This window comes from Gambusia affinis, linkage group LG08 (genome assembly GCF_019740435.1).
Source record: "Gambusia affinis linkage group LG08, SWU_Gaff_1.0, whole genome shotgun sequence".
Taxonomy (NCBI): Eukaryota; Metazoa; Chordata; class Actinopteri; order Cyprinodontiformes; family Poeciliidae; genus Gambusia; species Gambusia affinis.
Window position 1 is genome coordinate 753,491 of NC_057875.1, and position 15,804 is coordinate 769,294.

The 15,804-nt window shown below is 44.9% G+C and overlaps 1 protein-coding gene across 6 annotated transcripts in view; it reads left to right on the forward strand.

Annotated features, from left to right (window-relative positions):
• The window catches only part of cdh13 (cadherin 13, H-cadherin (heart)), a 237,492-nt gene that overhangs the window by 199,540 nt on the left and 22,148 nt on the right, over positions 1 to 15,804 (forward strand). For all 6 annotated transcript variants that reach the window (XM_044123866.1, XM_044123869.1, XM_044123868.1 and 3 more), the window contains one exon: positions 14,637 to 14,779. In XM_044123866.1, coding sequence (XP_043979801.1) covers positions 14,637 to 14,779 — 143 coding nt within the window. The remainder of the gene's footprint in view (positions 1 to 14,636; positions 14,780 to 15,804) is intronic.

Genomic DNA, 15,804 nt, shown 5'->3' on the forward strand with positions numbered 1-15,804 from the left:
TCTGTTTATTTTGAGTTTTTTGTGTTTCTGAGTCTCCATGTTGTCCTGTCTCCCTTTGATCAGTTCCCAGCTGCGTTTCGTTCCCTGATTACCTTGTGTGTGTGTTTGTGTCTGTGTGTGTTTGTGTCTCTATGTGTTTTTGTGTCTCTGTGTGTTTGTCGGGTCCTTGTCTAAGTTGGCGTTCCTGTGATCGTTGTCGGTGTGCCCAGTCCGTCTCCTCCATAGTGTAACCGGTTGCTACCGGCGACGAGCCCTGGTGTCGGCTCGGCCGTGCTGCCCGGCTTCCTGGACTGTTTGTTCTGGACGTTTCTCATGAAAGTTGTCTTTTCTTCACATCTACCTGGATCCTCAGCGTCTGCCTCACCACCTCACACCAAACTTTATGACATGAATAAATTAACGTGAGCTGTAATTTTTCTACTTTTGGAAACAGTGAAAGGTGGACAGAAACCACAAGAACTTTACAGCTGATCAGAAAACCTGGATTTTGGCTCCTGGTTGTTTTTTTATCGCTCCACATGATGAACTGCTGAAGAGTCACTTTGTTTCAAACCAAAGTGTGAAACTTTCCTGTCTGTCGGTTTTATTGGTGAGACTCTCAGGGGAAACATAAAGAAACCTTCTGCAGTTTGGAAGCAGCAGTGATTTTAGGGGAAAGTTGTCCAGAAATGTCAGACAGTTTTAGTTCTGCTTTCCTTCACAGACTGTTATCTGCTGCTCTCCAACCTCCTCACACTTTTACTGTTAAAGTTGTTTTTGTCACAGCAACACATTATGAAGGATTGAAGTGCTACACTGATCTCTAATGTTTCCTGGTTTTATTATTATCATACGAACCTAAAAGCCTCTTTTAAAGCTCTTGATGGATAATTCTGTGTTTTGATACAGATCAGGTTCTGCATTTACATACATGATTATCTCTGGTTTGAGATTAATTTCCAATGTTGTTTTGCCCTATTTTATTGATGATGTGGATTTTATAAGATGAGCCTGAGAAGAACTGCAGACAGAAAAGAGCCTGTGTGGCTAAATGTGGCTCATTAACATGCAGACTGGAGTATTTATGCTAATTGTTGTGGCTGGCCCTTTAAATAAACAACATTAAAGATTAATGATCTGGACATGATTATGAACACACAGAGAAATCATGGGAAGTATGAGAAGCAATCCTGGTTCTGCAGGTTTTATGTGACACCCGTCGTCATAGCAACGTCTGATCCGCCATCAAACGTGAGACAAAAACAGTTTAAAGATCTGAAAAATAAAAAATCATTTTGTTTCTGTTAAAAGTCTCCTGACTTCCAGGAGTTTTGAATATGTCTTTGTGTTTGTTGTTTGTTGTTTCTCATCCTGGTGTTTTGGCGCTCGGGGTCGCCTCGGCGTGTCGGAGGCTGAAGGACAGTCCAGCAGCCCGTCTGGTTTCTGACCCAAATGTCTCTGGGGTCAAAAGGTCAGATGCATTTGACATGAAGACGATCCGTCTGACCCGCTGGTCAGGATCCACAGAACATCCAACCCGGACTGAACTGAAAACCTAAAAGATTTCCTGTTTGGTCATCATGTGGAAAACCTGAACGTTTCAGATCGTTAAAATAACTTTAATATCAATTTGAATAAAACATTTTTCACTTCATTTAGTTAAATTACTGGATGAAGAATCGTTTCAACATGAAGTCGTTCAAAGACCTTAGAAAGCAACTCAACCTGATCGACCCAGAAGAGTTTCCAAAAAACACCAGACCTGAAGTCAAACATGGTGGTGGCAGTATCATGGTCAGGGATTCATTAGATTTTCTTCTCTGGCAGCAGAAAGTTAATCTACAGGTTTAGGGTGAGATTCCTGCTTCACCCAGAACTGAGGAGTTCTTCATAAAGTACATTTATGTTATGAAAACAGGTTTTGCTGTTTGGTTTTGTCATTTGTTGTTTATGCAAAATATTTCATGGAGAGAAAACAGCAGGGGGGCTGATGTTTATTTTTCAGAGCTCTGCATCGGAACGTTTTGGACATGAAACATGGAAACATTCTCTGATACTTCCAGGATGTTTGGTCATTTCTGTGGTTGTGTGAGGAGTGATGGCTGCAGTGACCAGGTGTGCTGTGTGACCGGCGCCGCCTCCACCGGCGCCGCCCCGCAGCTGCACCGGCGCCGCCCCGCAGCCCCACCAGCGCCGCCCCGCAGCCCCACCGGCGCTCCGGCTCGTTCAGATGGGATTAAAGCTCCAGAGGAGGCAGGAAGGAAAGAGTTTTCATGTTGCTTTAGCAGAATTTCTGCATAGCTGGTGGTAAATCAAAATTCACCACTTGGCTCCCAGGATCTCCACTATATTCCAATTATGCTTTATAGTATTGCAGCGACGCTTTTATTAATGTTTCCGCTGAACTGGGAAATGACTGATGAAACGTCAGGGTGCTACGATGGACTGAAAAAGTATTTACACCCCTTGAATGTTTCTCTGTTTTATGCTACAGTTGCTTTGGGTCCATTGGTGTCAGATGATCCAAGTTTTCATTGATTTTATAATCGATTTTGACGTCGTTAATCACAGTGTAAAGTTGGCAGCACAGTGGATTCAGGATAAAGGAAATGATTGGATGAATATTGTGACATGAGGGGCAGTTGCTCTTCAGCAGGTTTGAAAAATCCTTGTGGCGTCCCTCAGGAGTCAGAGTTCGGCCCCAGATTATTCATTTTGTGTAAGAATGATGGTTTGTGTGAGATTATGACAAAATGTGTTGCATTGAACTATGAGAGAAAGATGGCTGCCGGCGTTCTGTTTACGGCGGTAAAGATGGCCGCCGGCGCTCTATTTACGGCGGTAAAGATGGCCGCCGGCGCTCTGTCTCATGTTTATGACGTAAAAGTCGGGTAAAACGCAACATGAACGTTCAGACTCTTTGGAAATGTTGGGACTTTCGTTCCTCTCTGGGTTTAAACCAAATGACCGAACATCCTGATGTCCGGTCATCAGGATGTTACTGATGACTGGTCATCAGTAACATCCTGATGTTCGGTCATCAGTAACATTCTGATGTTCGGTCATCAGTAACATCCTGATGTTCGGTCATCAGTAACATCCTGATGTTCGGTCATCAGTAACATCCTGATGTTCGGTCATCAGTAACATCCCAATGTTACTGCAGCTGGACGGTTACACTGACTGAAGGATTTTTGAAAACGAACGTCTTGAAACCTCGTGACCTGACATTTTATCACTTCCGTCCTCATCGGGCCCCTCGGTGTGTGGATGGTTGTCTGTCCTGTTTGTCTCTCTGTCGCCCCCTGATGGACTGGAGGCCTGTCTCAGTGATTCACCTGCATGAAACATTTAAGGTCAAGATTTCATGAGCTGTGACTGGAAAACTGTCCTACATTCATTCACCAGCTGTAGCTTCTATGATAGGACTAATAATGTGCTCCAATAATAATCCATGATCTGCTGTTCAGGGCAGAGAAAGTGGAGTGAAGGTTTTAATTTGTCTTATTTATCCTGGCAGAGAAAATCTCTTTTTAAGTTCCTCTTCAACTCTCCATTAAACTGACCCCAGATTGTTACGTCGGTCATAATATCCAGTCACATAATTATTGCAGCAGAAATGAGCAGTTTTAATCCGGCTCAGTATTTAGGCTTTGAGGGATTTGTCTCATTTCTGCTGAAGGAGTTTTGAGTCCTGCAGTTCAGCAGAACGCTTTGAATGAACGCTGAACCAGAAATACTTTGGGAACTTTTTCAGTGTTTATTTTTCTTTTAGTCACTGGACAGAGGAGGAAAACAGCTGAGTCAGAAAGTTTATTCTGACGTTTGCTAAATTCTCCTAATGCAGCGTTAAACTCATCCGGCTGTCCGTTCGACGCCACGCAGAGAGACGAGCAGATACAGAGTCATTAGCTCTCGTTTTCACTGACACAACTTATCACTTTACAAATGACTATTTACACTGAAATAATTGATGCCTGATGGGAAATGGAGCCACTAAGTGCAGGACCTCAGCTGCAGCGGCCGGCGCTCTGCAGATAAATTAATCACAGCAGAAACAAGAAAACTGATTTTAATGAATAACTCAATTTAAAATACTTTATTTACTCCAAAGTGGGAGAAATGAGTCTGTCCTGGTTGGATAGATGGAGGTTAAAGGTTAATAAATCATCTGTTGACGGTGATGCTGTGGGCAGGAAGGAGCTCCTGTAGCAGTCAGTATCACAGCGAATCTGAACAGGCCTCTGACTGTTGCTGGATGCCAGTCTCATGCTAACATGCTAACAGCTCAGCATCCAGACAGCATGATGACATCATCAGCTGTTAGCAGCTCTGCTAATCCGTCTCCTTTGCTTTTGCGGCAGCAGCTTTCCTCGTTCACGGAGCCAGATTCTAATTAAAACGCTGCTAAAAGGAGCCAAGCGGAGCAGGACGATGTGCTGGGAAGCAAAAGAAAAATGTTTCTGCTCCTGTTAATTACAGTCATTGTTTTCAATTGATTCAGAGGCTCTTTATGGTAATAAGGAGGTTTTATAGTCGGTGTTGTTACTCAGGCTTGATCATTTATTCAGCGTCTCACCCAGCGGTGCCGCTGACTCTGGATGTGTGTTTCTATAGGTGTGTCTCATTCAGACACATTTTCTGCTCCTGCCAAATATCGGCAGAACTAACGATCTGTTTCCGTCCTCCAGTTCAGGCGTCTCTCCGCTGCTCCACTGTTCCTGTTAAGTTCAGTGTCGGAGTTTTGTTCACGACACTCTGAGGAGTTTCCTGAATGTCGCAGAAATCAGGCAGGAAAAGGACCAGAGAGATTCCTCTGATTCTGAGTAAACTGGTGATCAAATCTAAATGTTTTCTAGTCAGATGTTTAGTTCCAGGTTGAACTGTTTCCTTCCTTCAGAAGGTTCTGATTCTTCATGGTACGGATCCATCCAAACTTTCCTCTGAGGTCCAGCTCCATGCAACTTCTCTTTATCCACATGTTGAAACATCTCATAAGAAAAGTTTGATGGAAACAACAAAATTAAACTTCTTCATTCACGTAAAAACATTTTTACACTGTCTGGAGGTCGAGTTAATGCGCCAACCTGGAAATGGAAACAAGTTTACTGAATAAGTAACGTTCCCATCCACGACGGGTCTCTGCCTTACCAGAGGCACTAGACGGCCATCTTGGAGTGGAGGAGCCTCTATTTTTCTGAGATGTGTTCATGCTAGTGCCAGCCTCCACTTCCTGTTTATTACAGCTGTGCGTAGCGTCAACATCTGGAACAGGTTTGCTCTAAACCAGTTGATAGAAACGTTTTCCTTTTTTGTAGCATTTTAAAAGTTCACTCAAAATTTGCATGACAGGTTTGGACTTCTTGGTTTGGTGGCTCTGGTAAGGCACAGACTCACAGTGGATGGGAGCGATCGCTACGTCAGAACGTCTGCATGGTTTTATGTTCTCATCTTCTCTTTGGTGCGTTAATTCTTTTTAGAAAAACCTAAAACCACTTCAAGTGTAAAAATGTTTTTGCAAAATTGAGGAAGTTATTTCAGATTTTGCCGTTTCTAATTTGATGCTTTAAAATGGAAATCAAAAAACGTTGATAAAACAGATAGTGATCCAGATCCCAGTCAAAGTTAAATGCACTTTGAAGCATCTTGTTTTCCTCTGCTGCCCCAACGTTCCTCTACCTGCATCATTAGCTGTAAACCTCTGCTGATTAAAAGCCTCGTTAGCCGCGTTTCCTGCTTCCATTTCTCTGGCCTGCCAGACTTTAAGGTGAGCGTCTGACAGGAAAGCTTTCTAAGAAATTAAAATTCTCCAACATTGCCAATTATTCTTCTGGGCCTGGTTGTAATTGTTGCCATTTTAATGGAAATACTTTCGCCCGTCTCTGCGTGTCCACATGGGTCTCTTCCTGGGACGCAGAGGCCAACCTGAGTCGCTGTGACGGGAGATTGATGCAACATGCGATTTATGCAACATGCGATTGATGCAACATGATGCAACATGCGATTGATGCAACATGTGATTGATGCAACATGATGCAACATGCGATTGATGCAACATGTGATTGATGCAACATGATGCAACATGTGATTGATGCAACATGATGCAACATGCGATTGATGCAACATGTGATTGATGCAACATGCGATTGATGCAACATGTGATTGATGCAACATGATGCAACATGTGATTGATGCAACATGATGCAACATGCGATTGATGCAACATGTGATTGATGCAACATGCGATTGATGCAACATGTGATTGATGCAACATGCGATTGATGCAACATGCGATTGATGCAACATGATGCAACATGCGATTGATGCAACATGATGCAACATGCGATTGATGCAACATGCGATTGATGCAACATGATGCAACATGCGATTGATGCAACATGCGATTGATGCAACATGCGATTGATGCAACATGATGCAACATGCGATTGATGCAACATGTGATTGATGCAACATGCGATTGATGCAACATGCGATTGATGCAACATGATGCAACATGCGATTGATGCAACATGATGCAACATGCGATTGATGCAACATGATGCAACATGTGATTGATGCAACCTGCGATTGATGCAACATGCGATTGATGCAACATGCGATTGATGCAACATGATGCAACATGTGATTGATGCAACATGCGATTGATGCAACATGATGCAACATGCGATTGATGCAACCTGCGATTGATGCAACATGCGATTGATGCAACATGATGCAACATGCGATTGATGCAACCTGCGATTGATGCAACATGCGATTGATGCAACATGATGCAACATGTGATTGATGCAACATGCGATTGATGCAACATGTGATTGATGCAACATGTGATTGATGCAACATGATGCAACATGTGATTGATGCAACATGTGATTGATGCAACATGCGATTGATGCAACATGATGCAACATGTGATTGATGCAACATGTGCCAACGTCTGCTTTCGCCCTCCTCTGCATTGCCACATTTATTTCCCCAGTGCAGACCTGCTGCACTGCGCTGATACAGACAAGAAGTATGACCAGGTGTGACATGGGCAATTTGTACAAATAGCCTCAGGTAATGGTTGGCCAAAAACTGGGGAGCTCAGACTGAGACGGCTGACTGAGGCGATTGTAGGGAAGCCCAAAGGAATGGCTTCTGTTTTAAGTACAATGGCTTCAGAAGAAAGTTCCCTCTGTTTCTCTCTGTTTGTGACAGAAAGGAGAAAGAAAAGAGAAAGCCTTATTGTGTCAAGTTAAAAATTTAGTTGACCTTGTGCTTAGTCAGCAGTCAGCTCAAAGCTTTGGGCTCAGATGTGTTCAAAGTGTTAGGCTGCACTCTGAGCTTCTCTCACTTTTCCTCTCTTGGCTCTTGTTCAGCTTTAAACCTTTTAATTAGTTTCCATGAGCAGTTGTTTCAGCTGGATGGCATGTTTTGAAGAGTGGCTTAATAAATGGGTTTAAACTGATCCAGAAGGAACTGGTGCAAAAACTAACTTAGATGCTAAGAGTACGAGTCGTTAGCTTCTATCAGTGTGAACCACAATGGAGGCGTTTAAATGTCAACTAAAATCTACACAAGAATGTGAAAATTTGCACAGAAACATGAAGATAGAACTCCAAGTAACCTGTTTATATTTGATTGATATTATTGATTAGGGGCTTCGTTACAGTTTAACGTCACAATTAAAGCTAAGATGGAGCAAAAGATCAACGTTAGCAGGCTGAACCCCTTGAATCTGCATGAAATGGTTGAAAAAGAAGGAAACCGTCCTGAGAGCTTCCATCATCCACCTTCATGTTGATTTCAAACATTTTTTCAGCTTTGCATTGATTTCTGCCATGAAGATCAAAATACAGCGATGGAGACTCCCAGCATAGCTCTGATTTTATTCCTGTAATTCTGTAAGTTTCCATCGTACCTTCAGAACATCTGAGTTGATGAAGGAGTTTGTTTCAGAAACGCCTCAAACCTTCATGGACACGTTTCTCCTGCAGGTCTTAGGAAACTGTTTGCATGTAGAAATAAACCAGTGGGATGTTGCAGAATGAGTCTGAATCGTCACTCGGGTTGGTTCAGTTTTATGTCTTCATGTCTCGGCTCTGACAGCCCGTCCTGCTCCAGCATTAATGCTCACATTAAAGCCTGCGTTGGTCTCCAACAACATGGCCGCCTGAAGTCGGCTGCTTCATCCCCGAGCGCCGCCTGATTGGCTGGCAGATCGCTCAGCCTGAAAACAGAACAAACACAGATCCAGGAAACCTGTGTGGTTACTATAGCAACCAGCAACGCTGCCCCCTGCAGGTTCCTCACAGCTGCATGAAAAATCAAGTAGAAATTCATATTTATGTACATTAGAAAAGTTTTGATCACAAAGTGAACCTTCATGTGTTCATGCTTCACTAGTTACAGGTTAGGAGGTAACTCCATGCTGCTATCTGCTGCTATCTGCTGCTAGCTGCTGTTAGCTTCTGCTTCTATCTACTGCTAGCTTCTGCTGCTAGCTGCTGCTAGCCTATAACAGTTTCCACTGTGTATTAATGCATATGAATGTATATTTGGTGTTTGAACTGGTAAAATAATCGTCTCTCTCCATCAACTCCAACCAGCGTCCCCACAGCATGACGCTGCCACCACCATGTTTTACGCTGGACATGGCCTGTTCAGGGTGATGTGCAGGAGAAATTAAATTTAGATTTTTTAGAACATCTCAAAGTGAAAGAAACAGAATGATAAATGTAGACGCATCAGGAAAACAACAACTTGGATTAGTAACTGTAATCTGATTACTTCAGTGGGAACAGAAACCCCTCATCTCGCTCTGCTTTGTGTTGATCTGATTTAAACCTGATGTTTTTCATGCAGTTTGTGCTTGAAATATGAAAAAGCTCAGAGAGAGTAAAAGCTTCTGCACATATTGAACTCATCTTATCTGCAGCTGCAGAAACTGATTCCTCAGAGGAAACTGCGTCCAAATGCTGAGAAATAAAATCCTACCTACAGATTCATATGAAGATGAGTTCAGATATCCTGGTAGACCTTTGTTCCATATCTGAACATGTTTAGACTTTTATGGTTGGACCTGGATCTTTCCTCCATTTGGTGCTGATGTCAGATCATTAGAAATGTTTCCCAGATAAGCTGCAGCAACTGTTGGGCTGTAAAGATTTGCTCCAGCGCAGCGATGGTGAGATGCTAAATGTGGAAACGGAGGAGAGAGTTTGGTTTCTCAGTTCCAGTCTCATGTGTTTCTGTCTTATCTCTACTTCTGATCCCTCTGCTTATCTCGCTCTCCCTGCTTTACTTTCTCCTCTCTGTGTTTCTGCACATGTGGATGAAGTGCAGCTGCTGCAGCGAAGCGCGACTCGACGCCACCTCGCTCCTCTCAGGGCATCTGCTGATTGATGTTCTCATATCTGCTGCTCACACACGCAGAAACTCACTATTAGCTTCTGCGCCGTGGCTGAGAGTCGGGCTGCAGTCGCACCAGCATCCTGCTGGCAGGAGAGTGAAGGAAGTGATGGAGAAGCAGATAAACATCGCGGCGGCGTGAGAACCCACTGAGAGACGAGGCGCCGGATGCTCACTGTAATCGCATCGCCGCTAATATCCTGTCACTGCATCCCAACTTCAGGACTGCAAACAAGTTTCAGTTCTGTGAGGAAGACTCTCCAGTACCAAGCCTCAGTCCAAAGCAGCCGCTGCCAGAGTTCAGGCTTGTTGGGGTGAGAAACGGTTTGAACTTCCTCCGTCTCTCTGCTCTGAACTCCTCTTGGATTTTGGGGTCAAAGGTCAGGGATCTCTTAGCTTTGAGTTGCTAACCTGCTGCTTCCATGTTGTTAAAGCCATACCTTGTTGCCATGGTTACACAAGGTAAATAAGTAAAAGTAAAAATCCTTCCAGTTTTTCCAGAATCAGAGGAATAACAGGAACGATTCAACTGGAAAACGACGGTCTGATGTTAGATTTTATCTCCACATGTAGGAAACTGCAGAGGCGTTGGAGCGTTCGCGTGTTTTTACCTGTTTCACCAGCTGAACCCTGCAGCCCCGCCCCCTGGTGGCGATGGTGATCGGTGCGCCGTTCTGACCTTCAGAGCTCTGGGGTCAAAGTGGAAACAGCAGAAATGGTTTCAGTTCCTCGGCGATGAGTCCTGCTGCAGTCAGAGCGACGAGCGTCCAGAGAAACGACCGATGGCCAACAGGAAGTGAAGAGACGGATGGAGGAAGTCAGCTGAAGGACCAAACTTTTAATGATCAGCTTGTTGTGACGTTCAGTCTAACGATCACAGACATGCTGGATCATCAGAGCGCCGCTGCAGAAATCTGCTGCAGCTTCCTGTGGGGCTCAGAGGAGCCGCGGCGTCGCCGGGTTCTTAACGAGCTTCATCCGGGAAGCAGATCTGCTCTAATCACAGATATTTGATTAGTAGATGGGAAACTCAGACTGCAGAGATCTGGAAAGTTGACCTACATTTGGTTTGGAAGTGAAGCTCTCCGAGGCTCTGCTCCGTTTTTACACCAGATTATCTGAGCGTCAGCAAAAATAATCCATTAAGAAGTTTTAACTCTCCTGTGTCAACGGAACGGTTTAATAAAACTCACATCTAACTGCTCAGATTTTCCACAGCAAACTTTCTAATGGAAATCATGTTTTCAACTCTTTACCAATAATTTATGGCAAATCATTTACAGAAAAAGTTGCAGATGAATAGAAACTAATTTCCTCCAAGGAAGAAAAACCCAACAGGAAGTTAAAGTTTTGAGTTTTAAAGTCATAATCATGACATTCAGAGAAACAGCACGACTTCCTGTCTCCTACTTACCACTGTGAAAGTTGAAATTATGATTTTTATTCTGGAAATGATGGTTTTAAAGATAGAAATGAAAGTAAACGTTTCAGTTTAATCTGCTGGGCTTTCAGAAACATTTTCACTAATTTGTTTCATCATAAATAAACTGAAGTGAAGCTCCAGACCAGGAAACATGAACAGACTGAATAAACACATTTCATAATTTACTACAATTATTAGTGCAGACATTTCCAATATTTAATATGCTTCAGATGTTTTAAGTGGCTCTGTTTTCATTTATTTGATAATTAACGTATTAAGTCTTGGTAAAACATCAGCCTCTCAGCAGGATGACATGCAGATTTAACACAAATTACAAAATGATCCAATTTCTTGTTCCAATCATAGAAAATCATCATTTTCCAGAGGAGTTGAAGTAACCGTCTAATTCTATCCCATTAAAGCGTCTCAGTGCAGACGAACCGGGTCGGCTGGCTGGGTTTGGGTTTGGATCCTGGTAACGAGTCGACCCGACAGAACCAGAGCAACTTAAAGCAAACAGTTTGCAGACTGTGACTGGAGCTGCGAGTCGCCTTCAGGGAACGGCTTCATCCCACCGCCAGGGTCACTCTGGGTCACTCTGGGTCACCCTGGGTCACTCAGGGTCATTCTGGGTCACCCGGGGTCACCCTGGGTCACTCAGGGTCATTCTGGGTCACTCTGGGTCACTCAGGGTCACCCTGGGTCACTCAGGGTCACTCTGGGTCACCCTGGGTCACTCTGGGTCACTCTGGGTCACCCTGGGTCACTCAGGGTCACCCTGGGTCACTCAGGGTCACCCTGGGTCACTCAAGGTCACTCTGGGTCACTCAGGGTCACCCTGGGTCACTCAGGGTCACTCAGGGTCACCCTGGGTCACTCTGGGTCACTCTGGGTCACCCTGGGTCACTCAGGGTCACTCTGGGTCACTCAGGGTCACTCAGGGTCACCCTGGGTCATTCTGGGTCACCCTGGGTCACTCAGGGTCACTCTGGGTCACTCAGGGTCACTCTGGGTCACTCTGGGTCACTCTGGGTCACCCTGGGTCACTCAGGGTCACTCTGGGTCACTCAGGGTCACTCTGGGTCACCCTGGGTCACTCAGGGTCAGTCAGGGTCACTCTGGGTCACTCTGGGTCACCCGGGGTCACCCTGGGTCTCTCAGGGTCATTCTGGGTCACCCGGGGTCACTCTGGGTCACTCAGGGTCACCCTGGGTCACCCGGGGTCACTCTGGGTCACTCAGGGTCACCCTGGGTCACTCAGGGTCACTCTGGGTCATTCTGGGTCACCCTGGGTCACTCTGGGTCACTCTGGGTCACCCTGGGTCACTCAGGGTCACCCTGGGTCATTCTGGGTCACTCAGGGTCACTCTGGGTCACTCAGGGTCATTCTGGGTCACCCGGGGTCACTCAGGGTCACTCAGGGTCACTCTGGGTCACCCTGGGTCACTCAGGGTCAGTCAGGGTCACTCTGGGTCACTCAGGGTCACTCAGGGTCATTCTGGGTCACCCTGGGTCACTCAGGGTCACTCTGGGTCACCCTGGGTCACTCAGGGTCACTCTGGGTCACTCAGGGTCACTCTGGGTCACTCAGGGTCACTCTGGGTCACTCAGGGTCACTCTGGGTCACCCTGGGTCACCCTGGGTCACTCAGGGTCACTCAGGGTCACTCTGGGTCACCCTGGGTCACTCAGGGTCAGTCAGGGTCACTCTGGGTCACTCAGGGTCACTCAGGGTCAGTCAGGGTCATTCTGGGTCACTCAGGGTCAGTCAGGGTCACTCTGGGTCACTCAGGGTCACTCTGGGTCACTCTGGGTCACTCAGGGTCACTCTGGGTCACTCAGGGTCACTCAGGGTCAGTCAGGGTCACTCAGGGTCACCCTGGGTCACTCTCAACTTCACAAAACTTTTACCAAAATAATCTGGAAGCATCTTGTTAATCTCCTGAATTGTTCAGGATTTTGTTCTTTATGTTTTTCTTGTTCTTCCTGGTTTTAATTGGATTTGCCGTTGAATGTGTCCAGGTGATAAAACTGACTCTGTGGACTGATTTGTTTTGGCCTCCGCTGCTTTTGCAGATAAACACGTTGAACCAGATATGAAAATTCTTAATGGCTTTTTAATGTCTTTCTAATTTGCACTTTAAAGCATTTTAATGGACGGCTGTTGTGTTGCACAGAGGGGAGAAACGGTGGATCTGGATCCGTCTGCTTCAGTTCAGGCAGGATTTCAACTCTTCAGGTTTTCTACAGAAAAATTCACTTCATGACTTTCTAAGAAAGTGAATAAACCTCCTGATCAGAGGCTCCCTAAAATATTTAGACAGTTCTCCAGTTTTATCTCCGTTTAGCTGCCGCTGCGTAAATAACCAGCTTGTCGACGCCGTTATTGGACTCATGCAAAGATCTGCCGAGATGTTCCAGATGACGGGACTTTGGATCCGGCCTCAGATGATGAAACACTCGTGTAACAGTTACTGTTCAATGATGTAGTCAGAGATGAGAAGAAGGAAACATATGGAGGTTAATAAGCTGAGAACCGCCCTGCTACAGTAAGGATGAAGCTCAGATCCTCTCTCTCTCTCTGTCTGTGTGTGTGTGTGTGCGTGTGTGTGTGTGTGTGTGTGTGGGTGTTTAAGGTAGAGCAATGTGGAGCAGAGAGAGTTTGTGATGTTGAACACGTCGTCATTTACGTTGCATTTAACCTGACTGGATTCCTCTCCTGTTACAGTGAAACATTATTTGCAGGTTAACAGCAGTAATCATGGGACGAGTGTGTGTGTGTGTGTGTGTGTGTGTGTGTGTGTGTGTGTGTGTGTGTGTGTGTGTGTGTGTGTGTGTGTGTGTGTGTGTGAGAGAGAGAGGGAGAGGGGAAAGGTGTGAGCAGAGGTTGATTGCGAAGCCATTTCCCAGGGCTTAGTCGAGCTCTGTTAGCTGAAGAGCTCAATTTCAAAGACAATTTCTCCACTGCTGAGCACTTTGGCAAAGAGCAGCTGTATGGAGAAGGAATTATGCAGCCTGGTGTGTGTTTGTGTGGGTGTGTGGGTGCGTGTGTGTGTGGGTGTGTGTGCGTGGGTGTGTGTGTGTGTGAACGTTTTTTTGTAATACCTTGTGGGGACCATTTTTCTGACACATACGACATTGTGGGGAACCCTGAGCTGTTTGTGATGCTAACTCAGAGCATTTTAAATCAATGTATAGCTGCCATCATTACAGCTAAAGCTAGCCTTAGCATTCGTTTAGGATGTTTGACGTTGTCTCTGTGTTGTTGAAACATTTACAGTTAACCTCCCTCCAGTTTTCTTCCTTCCTCGTTGTTCATTTGGAACATGGTGAATGTTTCTGGGGTTGATTTGTCGTGTCTGAAAAACAGTTTGGAAATAAAACCACCTGAGCGTGTATCAGCTCAGACCCAGAGCTACAGTTAGCAGATGTGTAATTAGGCATAAAAATCTAATAAAAGTGTTTTTTTTCCAGTAGTTGGTAATCAGAGTTTTACTGATCCTCTGGTTTTTATTTGTTTACTTGACAGAAGCTTATTTACACCAGCTCAGTTTTAATTATGTGAAGTAAACAATTTGAGGATTAATCTATTTTTATTGTTGGACTTTAATTATATATTTATATAAAACAAATGCAGTCGCTTCAGAACCCGTTTCATTTGACTCAACTCTTATTTTTAATTGTGTTTTTGTTGCAGTTGTAAATTCTCTTTTCTCCATCAGACAATTAGAAATGTTTTCTTGCCTTTGTGCTTCTGCTCATAAATATGAACTCGAACTGAATCTCTTGCTGCTGTTGTTTCTGTCCTAACCTTTCTGCAGATATGCGGTTCTGAGCGACCCGGCCGCTTGGCTGAGTGTGAACCCGGTCAGAGGAACCGTCAACACCTCGGCCTCTCTGGACCGGGAGTCTCCGTATGTCCAGGCCAATAAATACACGGCTCTGTTCGTCGCTACGGACAACGGTGAGTTCCCTCCTTTCACCGCGGCGACAGGAAGTCGAGTCTGAAGCAACATAGGTGACAGGAAACGGTTCTAACGACGTGTTGGCATCGGTGCTGTTCGGTTTACATGCTGACCCAGAAACTCACCGTCCCTTTAATACCAGGCAATAAAACAGAAATATGTGGATATTTTACTAGTCTTTTATTTCTTCTGACAGTTTTACGGCTGTAATAAAGTTGTTTTTATTAGACGTTTCTGTTTTTCCTGTAAACAGAACCAAACGCTGTGAAAAAATTTAAACCTCACCACAAATTTCAGCTGCTTGTGGTTTATTTTCTAAGATCTTTCAGAAACGTTTAGTTTCAGACAAACAGAAGCTCAGTAAAGACTAAATATCTGAAATGCAGAGGAAGCTTTAGTCACTGTTTGGATCACTGAAGCTTTTATCAGAACTTTAAACCGGATCACAGATTAGTTGGATTTTTCACGTCTCAATTCTGATCCTTTTACCAACTTACAAGTAACTTTTCAGCAAGATATTGGATCTCGTTTCGACTCAGCAATGTCTTAATATTGATGAGAAAAGCCTTTTTTATTGCCAAAGGGAAATAAAAAATCAACCGATGTCTTTGCTGAAGACAGAGGAGTCGACGTTTCTCAGGTTGGTTTGGATCGATTCTTATATTTTATATTAGTTTCCACATCTCTGCTGTCCGGCTCACCTGTCTGTCCTCACCTGGCCAGACTGAAGCCGTCATCGTCCTGCAGTGGCGGCGCGGCGCCCGTTGGTGGCGCTGTGTGTGTCGGCGCTCTCTTTCATTTCTAGTTTCTTTCTGTCCCATCATCTCTCCCCGCCCCGTCAATCCATCTGCTCTGCTGCTCTCAGGAGATCCTGACAGATCCATTAGAGGAACCCGGGGATTCTATTATCCGGCAGCAGAATAGCGGCGTTGTGCGAAGGAATTCAGCAGCCGCAGAAAGATGAGCGCTGAAGGAGGAGTAATGATGGGGCCGGAGGAGAAGGCGGGGAGAGATGGAGGGGTCA